Source organism: Heterodontus francisci, chromosome 30 (assembly GCF_036365525.1).
Source record: "Heterodontus francisci isolate sHetFra1 chromosome 30, sHetFra1.hap1, whole genome shotgun sequence".
NCBI classification, from domain to species: Eukaryota; Metazoa; Chordata; class Chondrichthyes; order Heterodontiformes; family Heterodontidae; genus Heterodontus; species Heterodontus francisci.
Window position 1 is genome coordinate 43945309 of NC_090400.1, and position 21849 is coordinate 43967157.

Sequence of the window (21849 nt, forward strand, 5' to 3'; positions counted from 1 at the left end):
AAGGAAGATGGTTGTGGTTGTTGGAGGTCAATTATCTGAGCTCCAGGACATCACTGCAGGAGTTCCTCAGGGTAGTGTCCTCGGCCCCACCATCTTCAGCTGCTTCATCAATGACCTTCCTTCAATCATAAGGTCAGAAATGGGGACGTTCACTGATGATTGCACAATGTTCAGCTCCATTCATGACTTCTTAGATACTGAAGCAGTCCGTGTAGAAATGCAGCATGACTTGGACAATAGCCAGGTTTGGGCTGATAAGTAACATTCGCACCACACAAGTGCCAGGCAATGACCATCTCCAACAAGAGAGAATCTAACCATCTCCCCTTGATGTTCAATGGCATTACTATCGCTGAATCCCCCACTATCAACATCCTTGGGGCTACCATTGACCAGAAATTGAACTGGAGTAGCCACGTAAATACCGTGGCTACAAGAGCAGGTCAGAGGCTAGGAATCCTGCGGCGAGTAACTCACCTCCTGACTTCCCAAAGCCTGTCCACCATCTACAAGGCATGAGTCAAGAGTGTGATGGAATACTCTCCACTTGCCTGGATGGGTGCAGCTCCAACACTCAAGAAGCTCGACACCATCCAGGACAAAGCAGCCCACTTGATTGGTACCCCATCTACAAACATTCACTTCCTCCACCACCGACGCACAGTGGCAGCAGTGTGTACCATCTACAAGATGCACTGCTGCAACGCACCAAGGCTCCTTAGACAGCACTTTCCAAACCCGCGACCTCTACCAACTAGAAGTACAAGGGCAGAAAATGCATGGGAACACCATCACCTGCAAGTTCCCCTCCAAGTCACACACCATCCTGACTTGGAACTATATCGCCACCGTTCCTTCACTGTCGCTGGGTCAAAATCCCGGAACTCCCTTCCTAACAGCACTGTGGGTGTACCTACCCCACATGGACTGCAGCGGTACAAGAAGGCAGCTCACCACCACCTTCTCAAGGGCAATTAGGGATGGGCAATAAATGCTGGCTTGGTCAGTGACGCCCACATCCCATGAATGAATAAAAAAAAATGTAACTTATATTTCCTCTTTTTTTACTTCCTGGTTTAGACACTTCATTGCTTATGAGGATTCTTCAACCGACTGACTGAATATCTTCACCATTGCTTGCCCTATTCAAGGACACCACAGATCCCCTGTGGAGGGTGTTGCTTGAAACAGATGCTGGATGACTGGAAGTCTCTGCTGACAAACCTATACAAAGTTTGTGGGCAACTGTACACGAGTTGAATGGCAAAAACCTTTCTTTCACTGCGGAGAGGAAAAACTGGGCTAGTGTCTACCGGATCTGTCTGAGTGACCCAAAGGATTGATCTTTGCCTTCAATTTATGCTGCATCAGAAACTATTTTTCCCAATTTGAACTGATATAAACTTCACATATTGGGGAAGTAAACCTCTAAATAAAATACTTATTAGTACCAACATTATCTGTGACAAATAGCTCCAGTAGTACTAAATTCAATTCACAAATTTAACTTTAGACTCTATTATACAGGCACAGGTAAACAAAATCTGTGTACATGTTTTAGAATGCTAATGCAAATCAGAAACAATTAGAAAATTCTAACACAAATTACACAACTGCATAAGAACATGCGAATTAGGAGCAAGAGTAGGCCACTCGGCCCCTCGAGCCTGCTCCACCATTCAATAAGATCATGGCTGATCTGATTGCAACCTCAACTCCACATTCCTGCCTACCTCCAATAACCTTTCACCCTCTTGCTTATTAAGGATCTATCTGCCTCAAAAATATTCAAAGACTCTGCTTCCATCGCCTTTTAAGGAAGAGTTCCAAAAACTCACGACTCTCAGGGAAAAAATTTCTCCGCATCTCTGTCTTAAATGGCAACCCGTTAATTTTCAACAGCGACCCCTAGTTCTAGATTCTCCCACGAGGGGAAACATCCTTTTCACATCCACCCTGTTAAGACCCCTCAGGATCTTATATGTTTCAATCAAGTCGCCTTACTCTTCTAAACTCCAGCCAAAACAAGCCTAACCTGTCCAACCTTTCCTCATAAGACAATCCACCCATTCCAGGTATTAGTCCAGTAAACCTTCTCTGAACTGCTTCCAACGCATTTACATCCTTCCTTAAATAAGGAGACCAATACTGTACACAGTACTCCAGATGTGGTCTCACCAATGCCCTGTATAGCTGAAGCATAACCTCTCTACTTTTGTATTCAATTCCCCTCACAATAAACAATAACATTCTATGAGCTTTCCTAATTACTTGCTGTACCTGCATACTAACCTTTTGTGATTCATGCACTCACTCAGATTCCTCTGCAACTGAGAGCTCTGCAATCTCTCACCATGTAAGTAATATTCTTTTTTATTCTTCCTGCCAAAATGGACAATTTCACAGTTTCACACATTATACTCCATTTGACAGATCTTTGCCCACTCACTTAACCTATCTATATCTCTTTGTTGCCTCCTTATGCCCTCTTCACAACTTACTTTTCTACCTTTCTTTGTGTCATCAGCAAATTTAGCAACCACACCTTTGGTCCCTTCTACTAAGTCATTTATATAAATTGCAAAAAGTACACAGATTCAACTCAAATACCACAATGGAGATCAACTAGTCCGAATGCAGAAAGCCAAGTCAAATACCACAATGGAGATCAACTAGTCCGAATGCAGAACTTTCGCACAAAATCCCTTTACTACCAAGGTAATTTTTTAAAAAAAGGTTCCAGTTGAAGACACTTTTCAATAATACTGCCACCTGCTGGTTATGAGCAATACTGACAAAATCCACAAAGAACACTGAAAAAGTAAAATGTAAATGCAAACCACCACAATAGCATCACCATTGTAAACTGAAAGTCAGAAAAAAATTGTAGCATTATCATTAAACCTGAAATACTATTTCTGTTGCTAGATAGCCCACTCCCATAAATTAAACGTCTCCAAATGTTTTCAGTCAGCTAGGTACCATCTTTAGGGTTGAAGCAGGATATTTTGAAACTCATTTTTGAATGATCTGACAAAAAGTCCCCATCTAATTTTTGGAAACAAGACAAGCTCCAAGCATATCTTTAATTTAATAAAAATTCTGATGAGATAATGTCACTTACGGTTAGGTTAAATCTGTACTCACAGACAGATGGATTCAGTTTATTTTCATGTGAATCGGGGGTTTCATAAGAATTAAAATTTGCTGAAAACCAAGATAGTTTACATTACTGAACTGACAGTAACATAGATGGCTCTGATTTTTGAAACAAAAATCCAGCATTTGATGGAAAGCAGCCAGATAAGAAATCTGAGACAGCCCCAAAGCACTGTGTTACTGTTCATGTCCATGTTTCCCCAGAGTATATTCCTCATCGTGGTAACATAATCAGAGGAACTGACTACTTCCCCAAGAGAGAGAAAGAGGCAGCAAAAGAAAAAAACTGTTACCCTGGATATTGAAAAGCCAGTAACAGAACAGGATTTGTATCAGCAAGTAATGTGAGGAACCTGAAGGGTCAGTTCTGTATAACATATAGCATATACGTGCACTATTACTCTATTATACATTAGAAGCTGATGCACAGTTTTTATTGCTGTCAATGTTAATTAAAATACATTTCAAAAGTTTGAAATTTCCTCCCAATTTGTATAACTTTCTTCAAGTATTCACCCATCCTAATATTGGTTTCCTTGGGTTTCAGTTAACTGTCCTTTACCATTTTTGGGCAGGGATTAAGTCGAAAATTTTGTTTCATCACTTTCTCTACTGCAACATGTACATCACTATATAGCGCTGTGAGAGAAAGTCGGAAGAACTTACATATAGAAAGCACATTTTATGTCTTCAGGACAACCGCATAACACTTTACAACAAATAAATTACTGTTAAAATGTAATTACTATGGTTTTGTAGGCGAACACGGCAGTCATAGAGTTATTGAGCACAGAAACAGGCCCTTCGGCCCATCATGTCAGCGCTGGCCATCAAGCCCAACTATTCTGGTCCCATTTTCCAGCACTTGGCCCATAGCCTTGTATGCTATGGTGTTTCAAATGCTCATCTAAATACTTCTTAAATGTTGTGAGGGTTCCTGCCTCGACCACCCCTTCAGGCAGTGTGTTCCAGATTCTAACCACCCACTGGGTGAAATTTTTTTCCCTCAAATCCCCTCTAAACCTCCTGCACCTTACCTTAAATCTATGCCCCCTGGTTATTGACACCTCCGCTAAGGGAAAAAGTTTCTTCCTATCTACCCTATCATAATTTTGTATACCTCAATCAGGTCCCCCCTTAGCCTTCTCTGCTCTAAGGAAAACAACTCTAGCCTATCCAGTCTCTCTTCATGCTCCAGCCCAGGCAACATCCTGGTGAATCTCCTCTGCACCCAGTGCAATCACATCCTTCCTATAGTGTGGCGAACAGTCAATTGCGCACAGCAAGGTCCCACAAACAGCAAGGAGGCAAATGACCATTTAATTTTATTTTGGTGGCGTTGGTTCTGGATAGATATTGCCAAGGACACTGGGTAAATTACCTGCTCTTCTTTGAAAAGGAGCCATGGGATCTCCTGCATCCACTTAAACACATAGACAGGGGCTGGGTTTAACATCTCATCCAAAAGACAGATAAGACATTAAACTGGCATAAAACATTACTGTTTTTCTGTTACTGACACTGACACTGTTCATTTAGACCATGCCACAGTTGTAAGTGCTGCCTCTTTGCCTATTAGACTGAGGAAGTGGAAGCTCTGAGCTTCACTCTAGGGAGAGATAATCTACAGAAAGTTTGCACAGATTGATTTGTGCATTCAGCGAATTGTAGTTTATTATTTGGCTGAGCCTCTTCATCGAGGGATGCTGCAAATATGCAATGAATGGAGCAGAAATTAATTAATTTTTCACAATGGCAAACTTTAACTTTTAAGCAGAATAAATCCATTTAAAATACAAGTTTTTCCATTTTCTTTTTACCAGTTGCGAGAAATAGGATGTAGCAACCCACTATTAAAATGCAACTTAAAAAGATCACTAAGAAAGAATTAGTATAAAAACGGGAATAGCGGCACATCCTGATATAATGCGTTTCCATATTCTAATTGCAGCCAAACTTGCCAATTTTGTGATAAAATTACATAATCTATTTTTCAAATAACCGACTAAACTCAAGAGCTCACAAAATGTAATACAGACGTAGGAAAATCTGAGCCTTCATTTGTATATGCAGATTTTGTACTACCATTCCATACTTAATTTGAATTCATTTCCAATAGTGAATTCTATTTCTTTTTCTGGTCAATAAAGATTCCTTTGGCTTTTTTATTTACTACTGGACAAATATGGCCAATGAAACAAAGTTGGTTTAAAGCAAAGATGTCAGCAATGTCTGTATCCTGGGACAAACTGCATCACCATTTGCAGTTTCTCAAGAATTTCTAGGAATGTGTAAAGCACTTCCACAGGCAAACACCAATTGTCAAGTCATCAAAACTGGGGGCAAAAAGTGAATCACTCAAAAAGTCAGGTTGAAATTGTTTTTATGTCATAGTACTGCAAAACTACTAATATTATATACCTTCTGATTATAATTGTATCAAAAGGTCATATCCAAAAGAACTTACATCCTGTTGGTAACTTAAAGGGCCAATCTCTATATCACTATCAAAAATGAGTGACTGAGTGTGCTCTAGATAGTACTATTGAGTTCAAAAGCATTTTTGGCATTTTGTTGTCAATTCTTTCATGCTGATAAAATTATTATCTTTCATGGCAGACTATATTGTTAAACCCATTTCCACACAACTGAAAGGCAGGTTGAACCAAGATGATCTTTTAAAAAAATCGAAGTTGATATTAAGAGGTTAAAACTCTTGGCGAATCTCCACTAGCTAACACAAGTGTGAATAAACACCTTTGCTCTTTAGGAATACACAATATTCAACCTTCAGCAATGTGCCACAAGATTATAATAGACATGTGCTTTTCTTGAGATAGAGAAAACAATGCTTTGACAAGCTTTATCTTTGTGCATTCAAGACAGGATATTAAACTTGCATGCACAGTCAGTTGACAATGATACTGAAGCAGTAGGAGTGAGAACGATGGACAGCTGTTGTATTAGATGGCCCTAATAATAATTTATTTTACAACAGTCTTGCATCAAACAAATAGAAAGATGACTGTAGTTTTCAGTTGGTAGAAACATGGATGTATTGCTTGCATCTGTACTCGAGCAATTAGCAACTTAGAAGTTACAAGTATATCCCTCGTCAGCATTATCTCAGAATGCATCATCTGCATGGTCATGTTCACTAAACTTTTCCCTCTGAACCCAATCTTTGATTGGTTACTTCCACTTGGTAACAAATTGCATTCGCCAATCAAAACCAAGCTAAGGAGCTGGTTACCCAACTGAATGAAATTAGATCATTAAAACACAAATGTATACTTACTGCTTGTGTTGACAGCATTTCATTTATGCTGTGATCATACTGTTCAGCAAGTATGGCCAGTTTTCGTGTCTGTTCATCCTTCAGTCGTTTCAGCACTGCTTTATGTTCACTCTTCGGGGTAGTTTCTAACAAATGGTTGCGAAGTGCCTTGTACTGTCGCGTCTGGATCTTGCAAGTGTCCTGGAATTGTTTCTTGATTTGCAACTCTTTTGACTAGAAAATACATATAATCTGTTTTAAGTGCTTTGCTCCAGAGATCAACACTTCTAAGTTTCCAGAAAACAGCATTACAAACTTTCAAGATTGGCCAATAAGTTTCTGTAGCACACAAACAACCGGAGTTGGTTGGATACACATACTTGATAAGTAAAAATATATATTTATATCTTGTTTATTTTTGAATAATAATTTTAAAATGAACAATCCACTACAATTAAAATACAGAACTTGTCTTTCATTTCAAATGAGTCAGCCATCCTTCTCATGCACAAAGACTTTTTTAAAAAAAAGGTCGGTTAGGTTTGGAACAAGCTTACAATGATTGTCAAAATTAAAGGAAATATTATCAACATAAATTATTGCTCAATGCAAGTTAAGAAAAATCACAAGATATTAACATTTCTCTGTCCCACAGTGACCAACTATTTTTGTTCTCTAGCTTAATCAGAAATTTAACTGGTATCAGTTACACGATTGTCAGGCATTAAGCCCAAGATGGTGATTTTTCCAGGTTTGGATCCCTCCTTTGGAGTATTTAGAGGGAAAGAATGCTCACTGCAATGGCACCAATGTGCTAACCAAGAATTGGGGAATACTTTATTTAACATTTAACTTATAAAGGTGATATTTATAAAAACTTTTTAAAAATGTGAATGTAAGAAACAATAGAAGGCTACATTGTAGAATTTGTAATTTACTTTCTATGACGTAATACTTTGATGTCCAGCCCTCTTTACAATCTCAATGCTTCAAACAATAGGAAGCAGGAGGGTGGGGCCAATCACATGAGCATGGGGTGTGTTGGCTGGTAACTTGGTTACTGCAACCCTATATCTGGAAATCAGGAAGGCCCCACCTTGGTGATAACGCCTGAAAATTACAGAAATGCCATACATAACCCTTTGAAATAAAACAAAACACTGTGACAAAGTTAAGTAAAACAAGTAACTGAAAGTTAGAAAATAAATAGTGCTTACGCGATTATAGTTAACTGGTATCAGAGCTTAGATCAATTAAATTTGCAGTTACATAACCTTATACAAAACCCATGTTGGTTAACTTGAGTCTGCAAAACATATAGTCTAGGCAGCATTGTACCATGGCAAGACAAATGCTTATCTTCACCATTCCACAACATAGCAAGCTTTCAGTTTTAGCTGTGTCTTCAAGGAAAAGCATGTACTGCTTTAAGAGGGAAGGAAGAAAAAAAGTCACCTGACCCAGTCTTGCATGCCACCATGCAGCAGCTCAAGAGTGATAATTGCAGTGGCCCAAGAGGAGGTCACACATTCATCCTCTTAGATGCAAGAAAGAGTGGTGGGGTGGGGCAGGATATGGCTTGGATCCAAAAGAAGCAAATAATTTTTCAAAAAGAAACAAGTCTATTTTAACCTTTTCACTTCATAACTATCCATACCTTCAGACTCTTGGGTTGCTGCCGGACTTCCATTCCATGTTTGCGCCGCAGCTCTCGCTCTCTCCGCTTGTTGTACTCTAGTTGATTAGTGAGCTCAGTTTGGTGCTGCAGCCTTATTAGCTCACTGCGCATCCTCTGAATAGTATTGAGGTGGCGGAATTCCACCTCCTGCATGGACTCATGATGGCGCAACAACATGGCATGCTCCAGATCCTTCTGTGTTTGCTTCTTGTTTAGCTCCTAAAACAAAAAATAGCATACCACAGAAATTGATGGGCACCATATAAATGGTCGAGTGGTAATTTCATGAGATATGTAATATGAAATCCAAATTTGTGCATATTTTACTTTTTCCTCTCTTCATTAAAGTCTCCTGCATTGTACATTTCATTGTCATTAGATTTATTCTTAAGCTCTGCCATTTAAATGGGTGCTAAGAAAATACGCAGAAATAGCCGCAAAATGAACTGCTCTGATTTTTTTCTCCATTCATAGATGGAAGCACCTGGCATCCCCACACCATGGGACGACTAGGATGATCAAGGCTGAAGCATCTGCAACCATCTTCAGCCAGAAGTGTCGAGTGGAAGATCCATCTCGGCCTCCGATGGTCCCCAGCATCACAGATGCCAGTCTTCAGCCAATTCAATTCACTCCACATGACAGCAAGAAACGACTGAAGGCACTGTATAGAGCAAAAGCCACAGGCCCCAACAACATCCTGGCTGTAGTACTGAAGACTTGTGCTCCAGAACTAACCGCATACCTAGCCAAGCTGTTCCGGTACAACTACAACACTAGCATCTACCTAACAATCCAGAAAATTGCCCAGCTATGTCCTGTGCACAAAAAGCAGGACAAATCCAAACCCAGCAATTACTGCCCTATCAGTCTACTCTAAATCAGCAGAAAAGTGATGTAAGGTGTCACCGACAGTGCTATCTAGTGAATGTACTCAGCAATAACCTGCTCAGTGATGCTCAGTTTGGTTTCTGCCAGGGCCACTCAGCTCTAGACTTCATTACAGCCTTGGTCCAAGCATGGACAAAAGAGCTGAATTCAAGAGTTGAGGTGAAAGTGACTGCCATTGACATCAAGACAGCATTTGACCAGGTGTGGGATCAAGCAACTCTAGCAAAACTGAAGTCAATGGGAATCAGAGGGAAGACTCTCCACTGGTTGGAGTCATACCTATTCACAATGGAAAATGTTGGAGACCAATCATCTCAGCCCCAGGACATTGCTGCAGGAGTTCCTCAGGGTAGTGTCCAAGGTCCAAACACCTTCAGCTGCTTCATCAATGACCTCCCCTCCATCATGAGGTCATAAGGGGAACGTTTACCGATAATTGCACATTGATCACTATCATCAGACTCCTCAGATACTGAAATAGTCCGTGCCTGCATGCAGCAAGACCTGGACAACATTCAGGCTTGGGCTGATAATTGGCAAGTAACATTCATACAACGCAAGTGCCGGACAATGACCATTTCCAATAAGAGAGAATCTAACCATCGCCCTTGACGCTCAACAGCATTACCATCACTGAATCCCCCACCATCAACAACCTGGGGGCTACTATTGACCAGAACTTAACTGGACCAGTCATATAAATACAAGAGCAGGTTAAAGGCTGGGAATTCTTCAGTGTGTAACTCACATCTGGACTCCCCAGAGCCTGTTCACCATCTACAAGGCATGTCAGGAGCATGATGGTATATTCTCTACTTGCCTGGATGTGTGGAGCTCCAACAACACTCAAGAAGCTTGACACCATCCAGGACAAAGCAGCCCACTTGATTGGCACCCCATCTACAAACATTCACTCCCTCCACCACTGACGCACAGTGCCAGCAATGTGTACCACTGCAAAAATGAACCAAGGCTTCTTAGACAGCACCTTCCAAATCCGTGACCTCTACCAACTAGAAAGACAAGGGCAGCAAATGCATGGGAACACCACAAGTTCCCCCCCAGGTCACACACCATCCTGACGTGGAACTATATTGCCGTTCCTTCACTGTCGCTGGGTCAAAATTCTGGAACTCCCTTCCTAACTGAGTATACCTACCCCAAATGGACTGCAGCAGTTCAAGAAGGGAGCTCACCACCCCCTTCTCAAGGGCAATTAGGGATGGGGAATAAATGCTGGCCTGGCCAGCGACGCCCACATCCCATGAATGTATTAAAAAAAATCCAAGAAGTCTTTGCTTCAAGATTGAATCCCTCTTGACTGATTGTGTTTTCTGAAATTAGCAGTAAAGTTTCGACTGAGACCCCTTCGTTTTATTAGACCCATTGCAATACTCCTTGTTTAAAGGACTGTTTGACGCCTGCTGCAGTCGAAGTGTTTTGAATGCCTATCTATTGAAGGACTATTTCATCAAATCTGCGTGGAGACTTCGAGTGGTATTTGATTATTTTTACACTCGGATACCTCACCCATCAGGAATGTAACCCACAAAGTCTAACAACCCAGTTAGTTATTTATTAGCAGCTAATTTTTAACACTTTTTTAAAAACTGGTTAACTGTCAATTTTTGAGTGTGTATGAGAGAATGGGGGAGTTAGGTTAAAATAAGTTATAACGTCTTTAGACATAGGGTTATCTTAATACTGCTGAAGATTTAGTTTTAATAAATAGTTAATTTATTGTTCTCTAAATATACCTGGTTTGGTCTGTTTTATTCTGGGGATTCCTAGAGTGTTTAATTTGGCTGTTTTCCGGTTGGGTGGGAAAGTTTAATAATATGTTGCGGCCTGTGGAATGACGGGACTGTATTGACAGTGCATTGCTCCAGCCTTGGTTGTAACATATTAATTGGGCATCTCATCCGGGATCAGATTAATTGGGGGGGCTCGCCTTCGGAATCATATTAATTGCTCGTCTCTGGGGTAACATATAAATGGGGGTCTTGCGTCTGGCATCATAACAATTGTTCTCGCATCTGGGATCATATTAATTGGGGTGCTCGATTGTCAGGATCCAAATCTAATGCCAATTAAGTGAATTATAAAGGGAGTAATAATTTGAAAAAAATAAAAGAACCAGGTTTCTTGCGTAATACGATACTGTCTATCCCATCAGAATGGCATTAGCAGTTGCAGCAGAGTTTCTGGGAAAGGAGAATGTGTTCCTCAGTGACTTGACAACTTTAACTAAGAATAAACTAAAAGAACTGGCAGCACAATTGGGGTTGGAATTGAAACCAGGTGCTACAAAAGCAGTGATAATGGACATAATAGCCCAACATCTAAAATTAGAAGAGGAGGAAAAAGATACTAAGTAAGAGAATAATGCTGTTGAATTGGCTAGAATTCAATTACAAATGAAACAATTTGAGGCTGAAAAAGAGAGAAAACTTGAGCAGGAAAAAGAAATAGCAATGAGAAAACTTGAACTTCAGACAGAAAGTGAAAGAGAGGGAATTTAGCTTAAAAGAGATGGCGCCAAGACAAATGGGTAGTCTTGACTCCAGGGAAAATTTGGGTCAGGAAGAATCTGAATTCAGCCCAGGACCCAACAAAAAGCTGTTTAAATTTATACAAGCTCTTCCTAAGTTTGAGGAAAGGTACATTGAGGCACTTTTCATATCTTTTGAAAAAATAGCCAAACAGATGAAATGGCCTACAGAAAGCTGGACACTGCTTATGCAAAGCATGTTGATAGGCAGATCTCATGACGTTTAGGCCATGCTTCCTGAAGAGGCTTCTGCAGATTACGAGATGGCAAAAAAGGCTATTCTCGCTGCGTATGAGTGAGTCCCTGAAGCTTATCATCAGAAGTTGCGGAACTTATGGAGATTAGCTGGGCAGACATATGTAGAATTTGAGTGAAGCAAATTAATTTTGACCGTTGATACGGGCATTAAAAGATATAAACCACATATAAGAATTGATTCTCTTAGAAGAGTTTAAAAATTCCATTCCTTCAATAGTGAGAACTCATGTAGATAACCTGTAAGTTTTGAAAGCTAGGCAAGCAGCGGAAATTGCTGATGATTTCGAGCTTGTGAATAAGCTAAAATCTTTTGTCCGTCACCCCCAGAAACTCGAGAAGGATAGAAAGTGGAAGGAAGGCAAGTAGCTGGGGTCAAGAAGAAACAGCTGGGAAAGTCCCAGGATCACCTCCTCAGGCCAGAAAGGAAGGTGCCGAGAGTAGAAGTGAGGTTTGCAAGCTGAAGTGTTATCATTGACACAAAATGGGTCACCTTTGCTCAGAATGCTGGAAATTGCAAGGTAAACCCACAGGACTTGTTGGGGTGCACAAAGCTAATGCAGAGGAAAAGACTCTGACTGAGAGTACAGCAGACCAGGCTATAGCTTTAATGGCAGCTGTAAAACCAGGTACACAAACTAAAATGAGTGTCGAGGTTAAGAATAAGATACCCGAAAGTTATAATGAATTTTTGTAACTTCATATCCTTTAAGTAAGGCAGGAAAACCTATTATACTCAGGGATACATGAGCAACCCAAACACTCTTGCTGGGGAAAGATATAACATTTCCACCAGAGAGCCCCTTGAACGCTAAAGTTTAAGTTAATGGAATTGGCAGGGAGAATATACCCGTACCTTTATATAAAGTATGCCTAGAGAGTGATTTAATATCTGGGATGGTAACTGTAGGAGTTGTCCACAGTTTGCCAGTAGAGGGAATTGATCCACTCCTAGAAAATGATTTGGCCGGATCAAAAGTATCAGTTTCTCCTATAATTACAGAGGAACCAAGTGAAGTTAAGAAAATGGAACAATTACAGGAACATGTTCCAGGAATATTTCCTGCGTGTGTAGTCATCCGAGCAATGGCTAAACAGGATCCATTGTCGGAGATAAAAGTGGCACCACAAACAGATAGCCGAGTATCTGAAACCTTATTTGGGGATTTAGATAATCCAAACGAGATGTTTAACAGACCTTCTAGAATTGCAGCGCAGCAAGCTGATCCAGAGTTAAACCGAATAGCACAGACGGCTCTGACAGAAGCTGAGGCGAAAGGAGTTCCAGAAGGCTATAATATGGCAAATGGGGCTTTGAGGAGGAAATGGAGACCGCCTCATAGACCTGCGGATGAAGATTGGACAGTTGTTGAACATAAGGTTAGCACATGACATTCCTTTTGCGGGACATAGAGGAATTCGGAAGACCAAATCACGTATAAGCCAACATTATTACTGGCCAGGCCTTACAAAGGATGTAAAGCAGTTTTGTGGGGCTCAGGAACACCTTAAAGCATCCCAAGCCAATCTGAAAAAATGGGCAGACAAGAATGCAAAAACCTGCAATTTTCAACCAGGGCATGAAGTATTGGTGTTGTTACCATTACAGGGGGAACCATTAAAAGCACGGTTCAGAGGCCCTTATACAGTGATCAAAAGAGTGGGTAAGGTAGATTACTTGATTGACACCCTTGATCACCAGAAGAACAATTGTGTCACATCAATATGTTAAAGCCATATTATCTTAGGGAAGAGGATAACCCAGTATAGGTATGTCAGGTAAATCGGACTGTTGAGAAGGAAAAGGACAGTGAGGATAAGGCAGAAGGCGGCATAGACAATTCTCAGACTGAACCTCCGACTATCAAGTTAGCGAATACAGAATGGCAAGGAAGATTGGACAATATGCTTTTGCACTTAGAGGCAAAACAACATGAAGACCTAACCAGGCTTTTCACAACATTTAAAAGAGTCTGGAGGGATAAGTTGTGATGTACAACCTTAACCACACATGATGTGAATATAGGGGAATCCGTTGCTTTAAAACAACAACCTTACTGCTTAGTCCAGACAGACAGGCCTAGTAAAAGCAGGAATTCACTACATGCTGGAAAACAATTTGATCGAACTTAGTCAAAACAGTTGGAGTTCACCAATAGATCTAGTACCTAAACTTGACTGGTCAACCCGATTTTGTATATAGACTAGAGAAAATTCAATGCAGTAACAAAGGCAGACTCCTATCCATTCGCGTTTAGAAGACTGTATCTACAGAGTGGGCAGTGCTAGGTTTCTTACCAAGATTGACATGTTAAAGGGATACTGGCAAGTTCCTTTGACTCCTTGAACAAAAGAGGTATCAGCTTTTTGTAACACCTGACTGTCTTTATCAGTGCAGGGTGATGCCATTTGGGCTAGAAAATGCTCCCGCCACTTTTCAAAGATTAATGAATCAGGTGGCAGCCAGTGTTCTCAATTGTGTAGTGTATTTTGATGATGTACTAATATACAGTAACACTTGGCAAGAACATTTAAACCAGTTAAAATTTCTGTTTAAAATAACTACAAGCAGTGGACTTAGTGATAAATCTGGAAAAAAGCAAATTCGGAAAAGCAAGAGTAACTTATCTCGTACATATAGTGGAGCAAGGACAGGTATTGCCAAAAACGGCAAAGGTACAAGCCTTAGTAGGAGTTCCCTATCCCTAAATCTAAATGGGAAATAATGAGGTTTTTGGGGATGTTTTTTTTTAATGGGAAATTTGTAGGGACTTTTAGTACTGTGGCTGCTCCATTGCTACAAAAAAAGAAAAACAAAGTAGTACAGTCAGATGAATGCCAGACCGATTGTGAAAAGCTAAAGGCAATCTTAACAAATGAACCTGTACTGCCTGCTCCAAACTTTGCTAAACCCTTTAAAATAGCAATCGATGCTAGCGATTTGGGGGTTGGTGCAGTCCTATTGCAGGATGACGAATCGGGCATAGAGAAGCCAGTAGGGTACTTTTCAAGAAAACTAAATTGCCATCAAAAAAGTATTCCACTGGCTCTCAAACATTGCAAAGTATATGTCTACCAAGGCTGTAAAGAAATACTAATATACACTGACCATAACCCATTAACGTTTGTGGAAAAATTTATAAACCGAAATGCTAGAATATTTAAATGGAGTTTGTTGTCACAGCCTTATTTGTAAATTGTACATATTTTGGGGGAAAACAATCTTATCAATGACACTTTGTCACAAATTTAATCTAGTTATATGGATGGCTATAGTAGAAAGAAAATGCTGTAAATTATCAGTAAAGTGAATGGTGCATGAATGTGGAAAATGTGTTTTTTCCCAGTTTCTTTTTCTTTTGCATTGTAATGAAATGCATTTTAAGAATAGCGTTTCATTTCGCAAAGGGCAGAGGTGTCACAGAACTGTATTTTGTTTCTCCTCTGTTTGAAACAGTGTGCCTTTAAAACAGAGAGAGAAGTTTTGGATTTCTGAGAACAATGTGCCACAGCTACATTTGTTACCTGGACAATAGTAGGAGAGTAAGGTCACATGGTATAATGTTTCATTTTAACTGTGTAAAAAAACAGCTAAAACCAGTTTTGAGAGACACCAGTGAACCGTGCTTACTGAAGAAAGGAGCTGTCTATTTCTCTCAGCAGAAATTCAACAATGAGCTAATGGTCATGTTAATTGACTGAGGGGAAAAAAACCATTTTAAGAGTCTATTTGTATTGCTGGAGGTAGCAAAATTCCTTTTCTTTACTTCCAATCCAAGAAGACTTTGCTTCAAGATTGAATCTCTCTTGACTGATTGTGTTTTCTGGAATTTGCCGTAAAGTTTCGACTGAGAGACCGTCGTTTTTATTAGACCCATTGCTATACTCATTGTTTAAAGAACTGTTTGACGCCTGCTGCAGCCAAAGTGTTTTGAATGCCTATCTATTGAAGGACTATTTCATCAAAAGTGGCATTTGATTATTTTTACACTAGGATATCTCACCCATCAGGAATGTAACCCACAAAGACTAACAACCCAGTTATTTATTTATTCTTAAGAAACAACTAATTTTTAAATCATTTTTTAAAAATCGGTTAACCGTTAGTTTTTGAGTGTATGTGTGAGAATGGGGGAGTTAGGTTAAATTAAGCAGCTATAAGGTCTTTAGACATAGGGTTATCTTAATAGTGTTGAAGATTTAGTTTTAATAAATAGCTAATTTGTTACTGTCGAAAGATACCTGGTTTAGTCCGTTTTATTCTGGGAGTTACTAGAGTGTTTGGTTTGGCTTTTTTCCAGTTGGGTGGGAAAAGATTAATAATATACTGCGACCTATGGAGTGATGAGACTGAACTGACAGTGCATTGCTCCCGTCTCGGTCGTAACATCATTTAAATCTTGGTTTAATAATAAATAATTAATTTTGTTGTTGTTTAAAGAAACCTGGTTTGGTGTGCTTTATTCTGGGGGATAAATAAAGTGTTTAATTTGGCTAATTTCCAGTAGGTGGGAATCTTTACTAATATGTTGTGACCTGTGGAGTAGTGGGACTGAATTAACAGTGCATAACTCCCACCTTGGTCTCAACTATCTTGTGGACATTCATTTAATAACATACCTCCCGTACCAGATCCTGCTCAAGGTTATGACGTGAAAGCAACATTCTCCGTTTGAAACGTCGACATTCCAGTTCTAGGTATTGACGTTGGCGCCGCAGTAAGTTAGCTTCTTCTTCAGCTTGGAAATGCTGGAAATTTTCCTTCTGCTTTGACAGCCATTCTTGTTTCTCCTTCTTTGGAGTACTCTGATTTTCACTCAGCTCCTGACAAAAGCAAAAATATTAGAGTTATGTAATATTCTGTACAGAAACAGTCACACCTACTTAAATTCTCACATTATCTATTATTCTTTTCTCTCTCAATTTTACCCTTGCAGCTATGTTTACTTAACTCATATTAGAAAATGAGCAATCAGTTTTGTACATTTTATTGGTGAAGCCTGCATACGACATTCAAGTTTCTGCACTCAAGGCCTGCACTGCGTCAATTGAAGGATCAGTATTTTTTCTATGCCAAATAGTATGTCAACATAAGAGTAGGCACCTATCCTGAAAATTTAAATGATGAATTGCTCACTAAGTGTACATCCTGGTCATGGAAAAAGCCTAAACGAGGGCAACTAAGTTGCTAAAATTGATTGGCTACCTGAGCTCTGAGGAAAGACTACAAGGGATGTTTACACTGGAGGTAGGTCAATTTAGTGTTACCCTATTTAGGCACTTAGGATCTTCAATATTTTCATAAGCTATTTGCATTTAAACTCGAAATGAAAAAATACGATACAGAATTAAGATACAGCTTCTTCATGCAAAGAATGTTATACAGAACTGTCTATCCAAGGATAAGGAATCAGAATATACCATAAATTTTAGAAGGGAGATGGTTAAATCCTTGGCAGACATAGCTACTGAAGGGTAAAAGAGGTCAAGTGGGGTAAATAGTCACCCTCAGAACTAGCCTAATGGAAGTAGATGGCCATTTACAGTCATATATCCCCAAGGAAATTGCAACTTGTATGAAGGGTTAATTTAAGCACGTCTATGGATGCAACCTTGGACACTAACAGCTCGATTGTTCTAGGAAATTGTCGAGGAGCTTTCTATAGTCAGGAATTAAATTCTTAAAGTTCTTCTAGAAATTGATCACGGGTTTTTTCACCTCCCACAGGTGTTATCAGTAGCTCGGTAGTATGATGCACGTTCCAACACATTTTTGTCGCCTTTTTTTTCAATTTAGCTGATAATTTATATGAACCATTATTTGTGAGATAGGCATCTATAGATCAGTTAGTTTTTGAAAAGTTAGTGTCCATTTTTTGAAAATCTGAACGAACAGATTTTGTTCTATGTTAATGCACTGGCGACAACATAATCTGGGTGCTGACATGTAGTATAAATGTTCCACCCAGAATACCGCGACTGCTAAGGTTGTAATATGGCCATAATGAGTGTTGCATAGTTTGCATTTTATTTTTGAAGAGGTTGAAGGTTTGGCAGCTAATATCAGCATTGAAAACAATTTTCCTGGCTTACATCCTCTTTTGCACCTCTGAACAGCTGGATTAGAACATCATTGCCAGTGACCTGCGAGTAGGCCACTCAGAAAAAGTTGATGTACAAGCCAAGAAGTAAAACATAAAAAGAAAGTAAAATAGGGCAAACGTAAAGCTTGCACTCAAATATAAATAAATCCTAGTATGTTTATTTCACATAAAAAAAACCTTTGCAGTGCAGGTTGACATTCAAGTAAATGGTACTACCAATTTTAGCTTTTGGTACAAATACATCACATGATTTTTAACAGTTCATTATAGAATTCACCATGATGCAGGTGTTGTAAAACAATATTGTTAAACAGTTTAAGAATAAATCATATAAATGACCTAATTTACAGTCAAAGTTTTCAATAAATATATGCCTTTGATAGACTTAATACCACTCTCTGTTTATGTATACATACTGCTAATTTAATATAGCCATTGGCACATAGGAAATGTTGCAAAATGCAATGCAATATGTAATTTGGTTCACTGCTAGATTAAGCAGTGCATGAAGAACTTATTTATAACATAATTAAAATGGCTGCAATCTTAATTGACTCCCTCAAAGGACTTTTAAGCTCAATAGTGGATCTGGCAACTTTAAATAAGCTCCCATCATTAAGGGAGCACAGAATATGGGCATCTTTTCACCTCTTTTAATTGCTCTTTACGTAGTTTGTAATCTCTCTTTTGGGATTCAAGAAAGCTGTTTAATTCCTTCTTCTGCTGTGCCTGTATGTGCTGCTGAAATTTCTTTTCTTCAGTAGAAACTGCTTTGGTCTAACAAAACAAACAAAAAAATCAAGTCTTTGAGATTAAGGAACAAAGATTTCTTACTAGAGCTACCATTTCTAAAGAAAACTGGATTCCCATCCTTCTTCCAGGATGGAATTTTTGAAAATTGCATCATCTGGCTGCATGGGTGCATGTCATGAATAAACGGCTGGGCAAGAGAATGTAACAAAGCAGTGACACAATCAAGGAGCTTGGACAATGTCAATTACAATAAAACTAATGTCTTCTCGCCAAATAAAACCAACCCCTACCATTTCTCCACCCTCCCGGCTATTATCACTGTCCACAGCACACTCTCAATTGTTAACACCTCACCAAACCTCACAGCAGCTTTTCTGGAATTATGAAAATCAGCTCCTGGTCAGTTAATAGCAAAAATGATTGTCAAAATGACACTGCAATTTAAGCATCTCAGAAATTCCAATCATTATTATTTTGCACACAACGGAATACTGCAATAAAAGCCTAAGGCTTTGTAATGTCACAGGACACATGCCAGTGAGGCAATTTTTAAAAAACTGCTTCACTGAAGGATCTTAAAATATGGTGATATAGTAGCTACATTACTCACGCAGCCCAACTGTGGCTGATATTCGGCTGCCAAAAATGCAGACAGAAAGTTTAGCCAGCTTAAGAGTTGCATGGGGCAATTTACTACAGTAGAAAACGTGTATTCAATTCAACATGTTTTGTGCATCTCCCACCTATTGGCTATGCCACAGAACTGGCTTGATGCCATAAATGATCCTACTATTAACTCAGCTGTAGCTCCCCAATCCCTCCAACTTGATGAAAGCAGGCATAAAAATTATGCATGTGAAAATAGGGGTAATAGTAAGAAGGGAGGAGTTTACTAAAAATATCAGACCTGTTTGGACAAAATTATTAGTTCAAAAAATATGATTGGAAGTATAAAAAGATAAAATGATAACCATGTTGAACATAAATACAAATGGAGTTATTAGGTGTTTTTCTTTGTCATCTTCAGACTCGACTATTCCAATGTTCTTGTGGCCAGCCTCCCTTCTTCTACCCTCAGCTCATTCAAAATTCTGCTGATGGTATCTTATCCCACACCAACTCCACATCCATTTACCCATTGCCACTGTGCTCGCTAACCAACATTTCCTCTAATTTAAAATTCTCATCCTCACGTTTAAATCCCTTCATGATCTCCCTCCCTCCCCATCCCCATAACCAACTTCAACCCTTTGAGAACTCTGCATTCTGCAAGCCTTTCATGCTTACCCCCCTCCCTTTGCCCGACCACTGACAGCTGTGGTTCTATGGTCTGGAATTCCCTCCCTAAATCTCTACCTCAATCTCCACCTTTAGTGTCCTCCTTAAAACCCACCCATTTGACAAAGACTTGAATCACCCCTCCTCATATCTCTTTCTTTGACTCAGGGTCTATTTTACTACATCACACTACTGTGAAGTACCTTCAACATTAAAGGCAGTATGTAAGTTGTTTTTGCTGCTGAGAAAATCTCCTTTTCCAACACTTTTACAATGTTGATAAAACACTACAGCCGGGAACTTTGTAAGCATGGCTCTCCCAGCACCACCGGAAGTGCAGCGGAAAACTTTTTGTGCTGCAAGTGGTGCATCTGCCACACTTCTGCCAAAGCTATGACGTCGGAGCAAGACCCAGCTCTGAAAAAGCTTCTCTGTCAATGTATACTGTCGGTATTCTTGTTTTCTCTGAATCTCAGTGCAACACTGCATGCAGTTATTTGAAAATAAAGAAACTGCAATGGTCATTGTTTGTAGCCTACTTTCTGGGTTACCAGCTTTTCCAGATTGTGGGGATGTGGGAAGCTTTTTGGACTTGCACCAATAAATAGGCTCACCATGTCAGCTCCAACTATTCGACGAGAACCAACATTAAAGTACATACACACTCCTCATTCTTAGTAGATTTGCTGCAAAAGCTAAATATCAATGAAATGCTACACTTAAAGACACTGGCATATGAGTAATTTTGCCCCAGGTCGCAGTATTAATTATACTATTTATCCACTTAGGAATGAACTTAAACAAAACCACCTCAATCAGTAGGAACACTCCACAAAGTTATGAGGCCAGTATTTACGCAAGGTACCTCTTTTTCCATAATACCCAGATGTTTCTTAATGAGTTTTTCCATCTCTGCAGCAAAGCTGTTGCGTTGTGTTTCTAGCTCCTTGTCAAGCCGTAGCCGATGTTCATCCATCTCAGCTTTTAGCTTGTTTTCCAGTGCCATTAACTGCTTCTGGTGTTGGCGTCTCATGCGCTTATAACCAGACATCTGCTCCCGAAGCTCAGAATCTTGTTCATGCTCTTGGATTTGTCTTGTGACCTGAGCAATGAAAGCATAAAGTGATGCACTAATAGCCATGAATCACTGTGAAGAGCTCAAATTGTCCTCTGAAAATAGTTGATTACGTCGTGTCTTTCTAGACTATCTGCAACAAAGTTTTCCACTGCAGTATCCAACATTTTACACAAATTTAAGGTACATACAGTCTTTAAACAGATTTAGAGAGAACCATCAGTACCATCTTGAACTGAGATTTGAACAAAGATCACTCAGTTATCCTTTGTCAACAAGAGCACTTAGCATCTTTGTTGCATTCTATGAAAACAAATGTGGCATGTTATGTAAAATTCCTTAAATAAATATTAAAACAAGTCCAAAGATAATTTCACAGCAAGAGCAGTGTGATGCAGTAGCTTTACAGCGAACAAGACAACATGAAGAGGATAACTTTTTTTTTCATTCATGGGATGTGGGCGTCGCTGGCTAGGCCTGCATTTATTGCCCATCCCTAACTGCCCTTGAGAAGGTGGTGGTAAGCTGCCTTCTTGAACCGCTGCAGTCCATGTGGGGTAGGGACACCCACAGTGTTCTTAGGAAGGGAGTTCCAGGATTTTGACCCAGCGACAGTGAAGGAACAGCGATATAGGTCCACATCAGGATGGTGTGTGGCTTGGTGGGGAACTTGTGTTCCCAAGCATTTGCTGCCCTTGTCTTTCTAGCTGGTAGAAGTCGTGGGTTTGGAAGGTGCTGTCTAAGCCTAATGTGTACTGAAAGTACAAAGTTTTACTGGAAACAAACTGGTCAACTGCCTTGGACGTCTAGAGACGGTATTCCAATCAA

The 21849-nt window shown here is 39.7% G+C and overlaps 1 protein-coding gene across 9 annotated transcripts in view; it reads right to left on the reverse strand.

Moving 5' to 3' along the window:
* Positions 1-21849, reverse strand: part of taok1a (TAO kinase 1a) — a 195276-nt gene that overhangs the window by 11419 nt on the left and 162008 nt on the right. For 8 of the 9 annotated variants that reach the window (XM_068010461.1, XM_068010460.1, XM_068010459.1 and 5 more), the window contains 5 exons: positions 20812-21048; positions 18564-18692; positions 16432-16635; positions 8094-8333; positions 6458-6670 (listed from right to left, as the gene is read on the reverse strand). In XM_068010461.1, coding sequence (XP_067866562.1) covers positions 6458-6670; positions 8094-8333; positions 16432-16635; positions 18564-18692; positions 20812-21048 — 1023 coding nt within the window. The remainder of the gene's footprint in view (positions 1-6457; positions 6671-8093; positions 8334-16431; positions 16636-18563; positions 18693-20811; positions 21049-21849) is intronic. The other variant, XM_068010466.1, reaches the window with a different exon arrangement.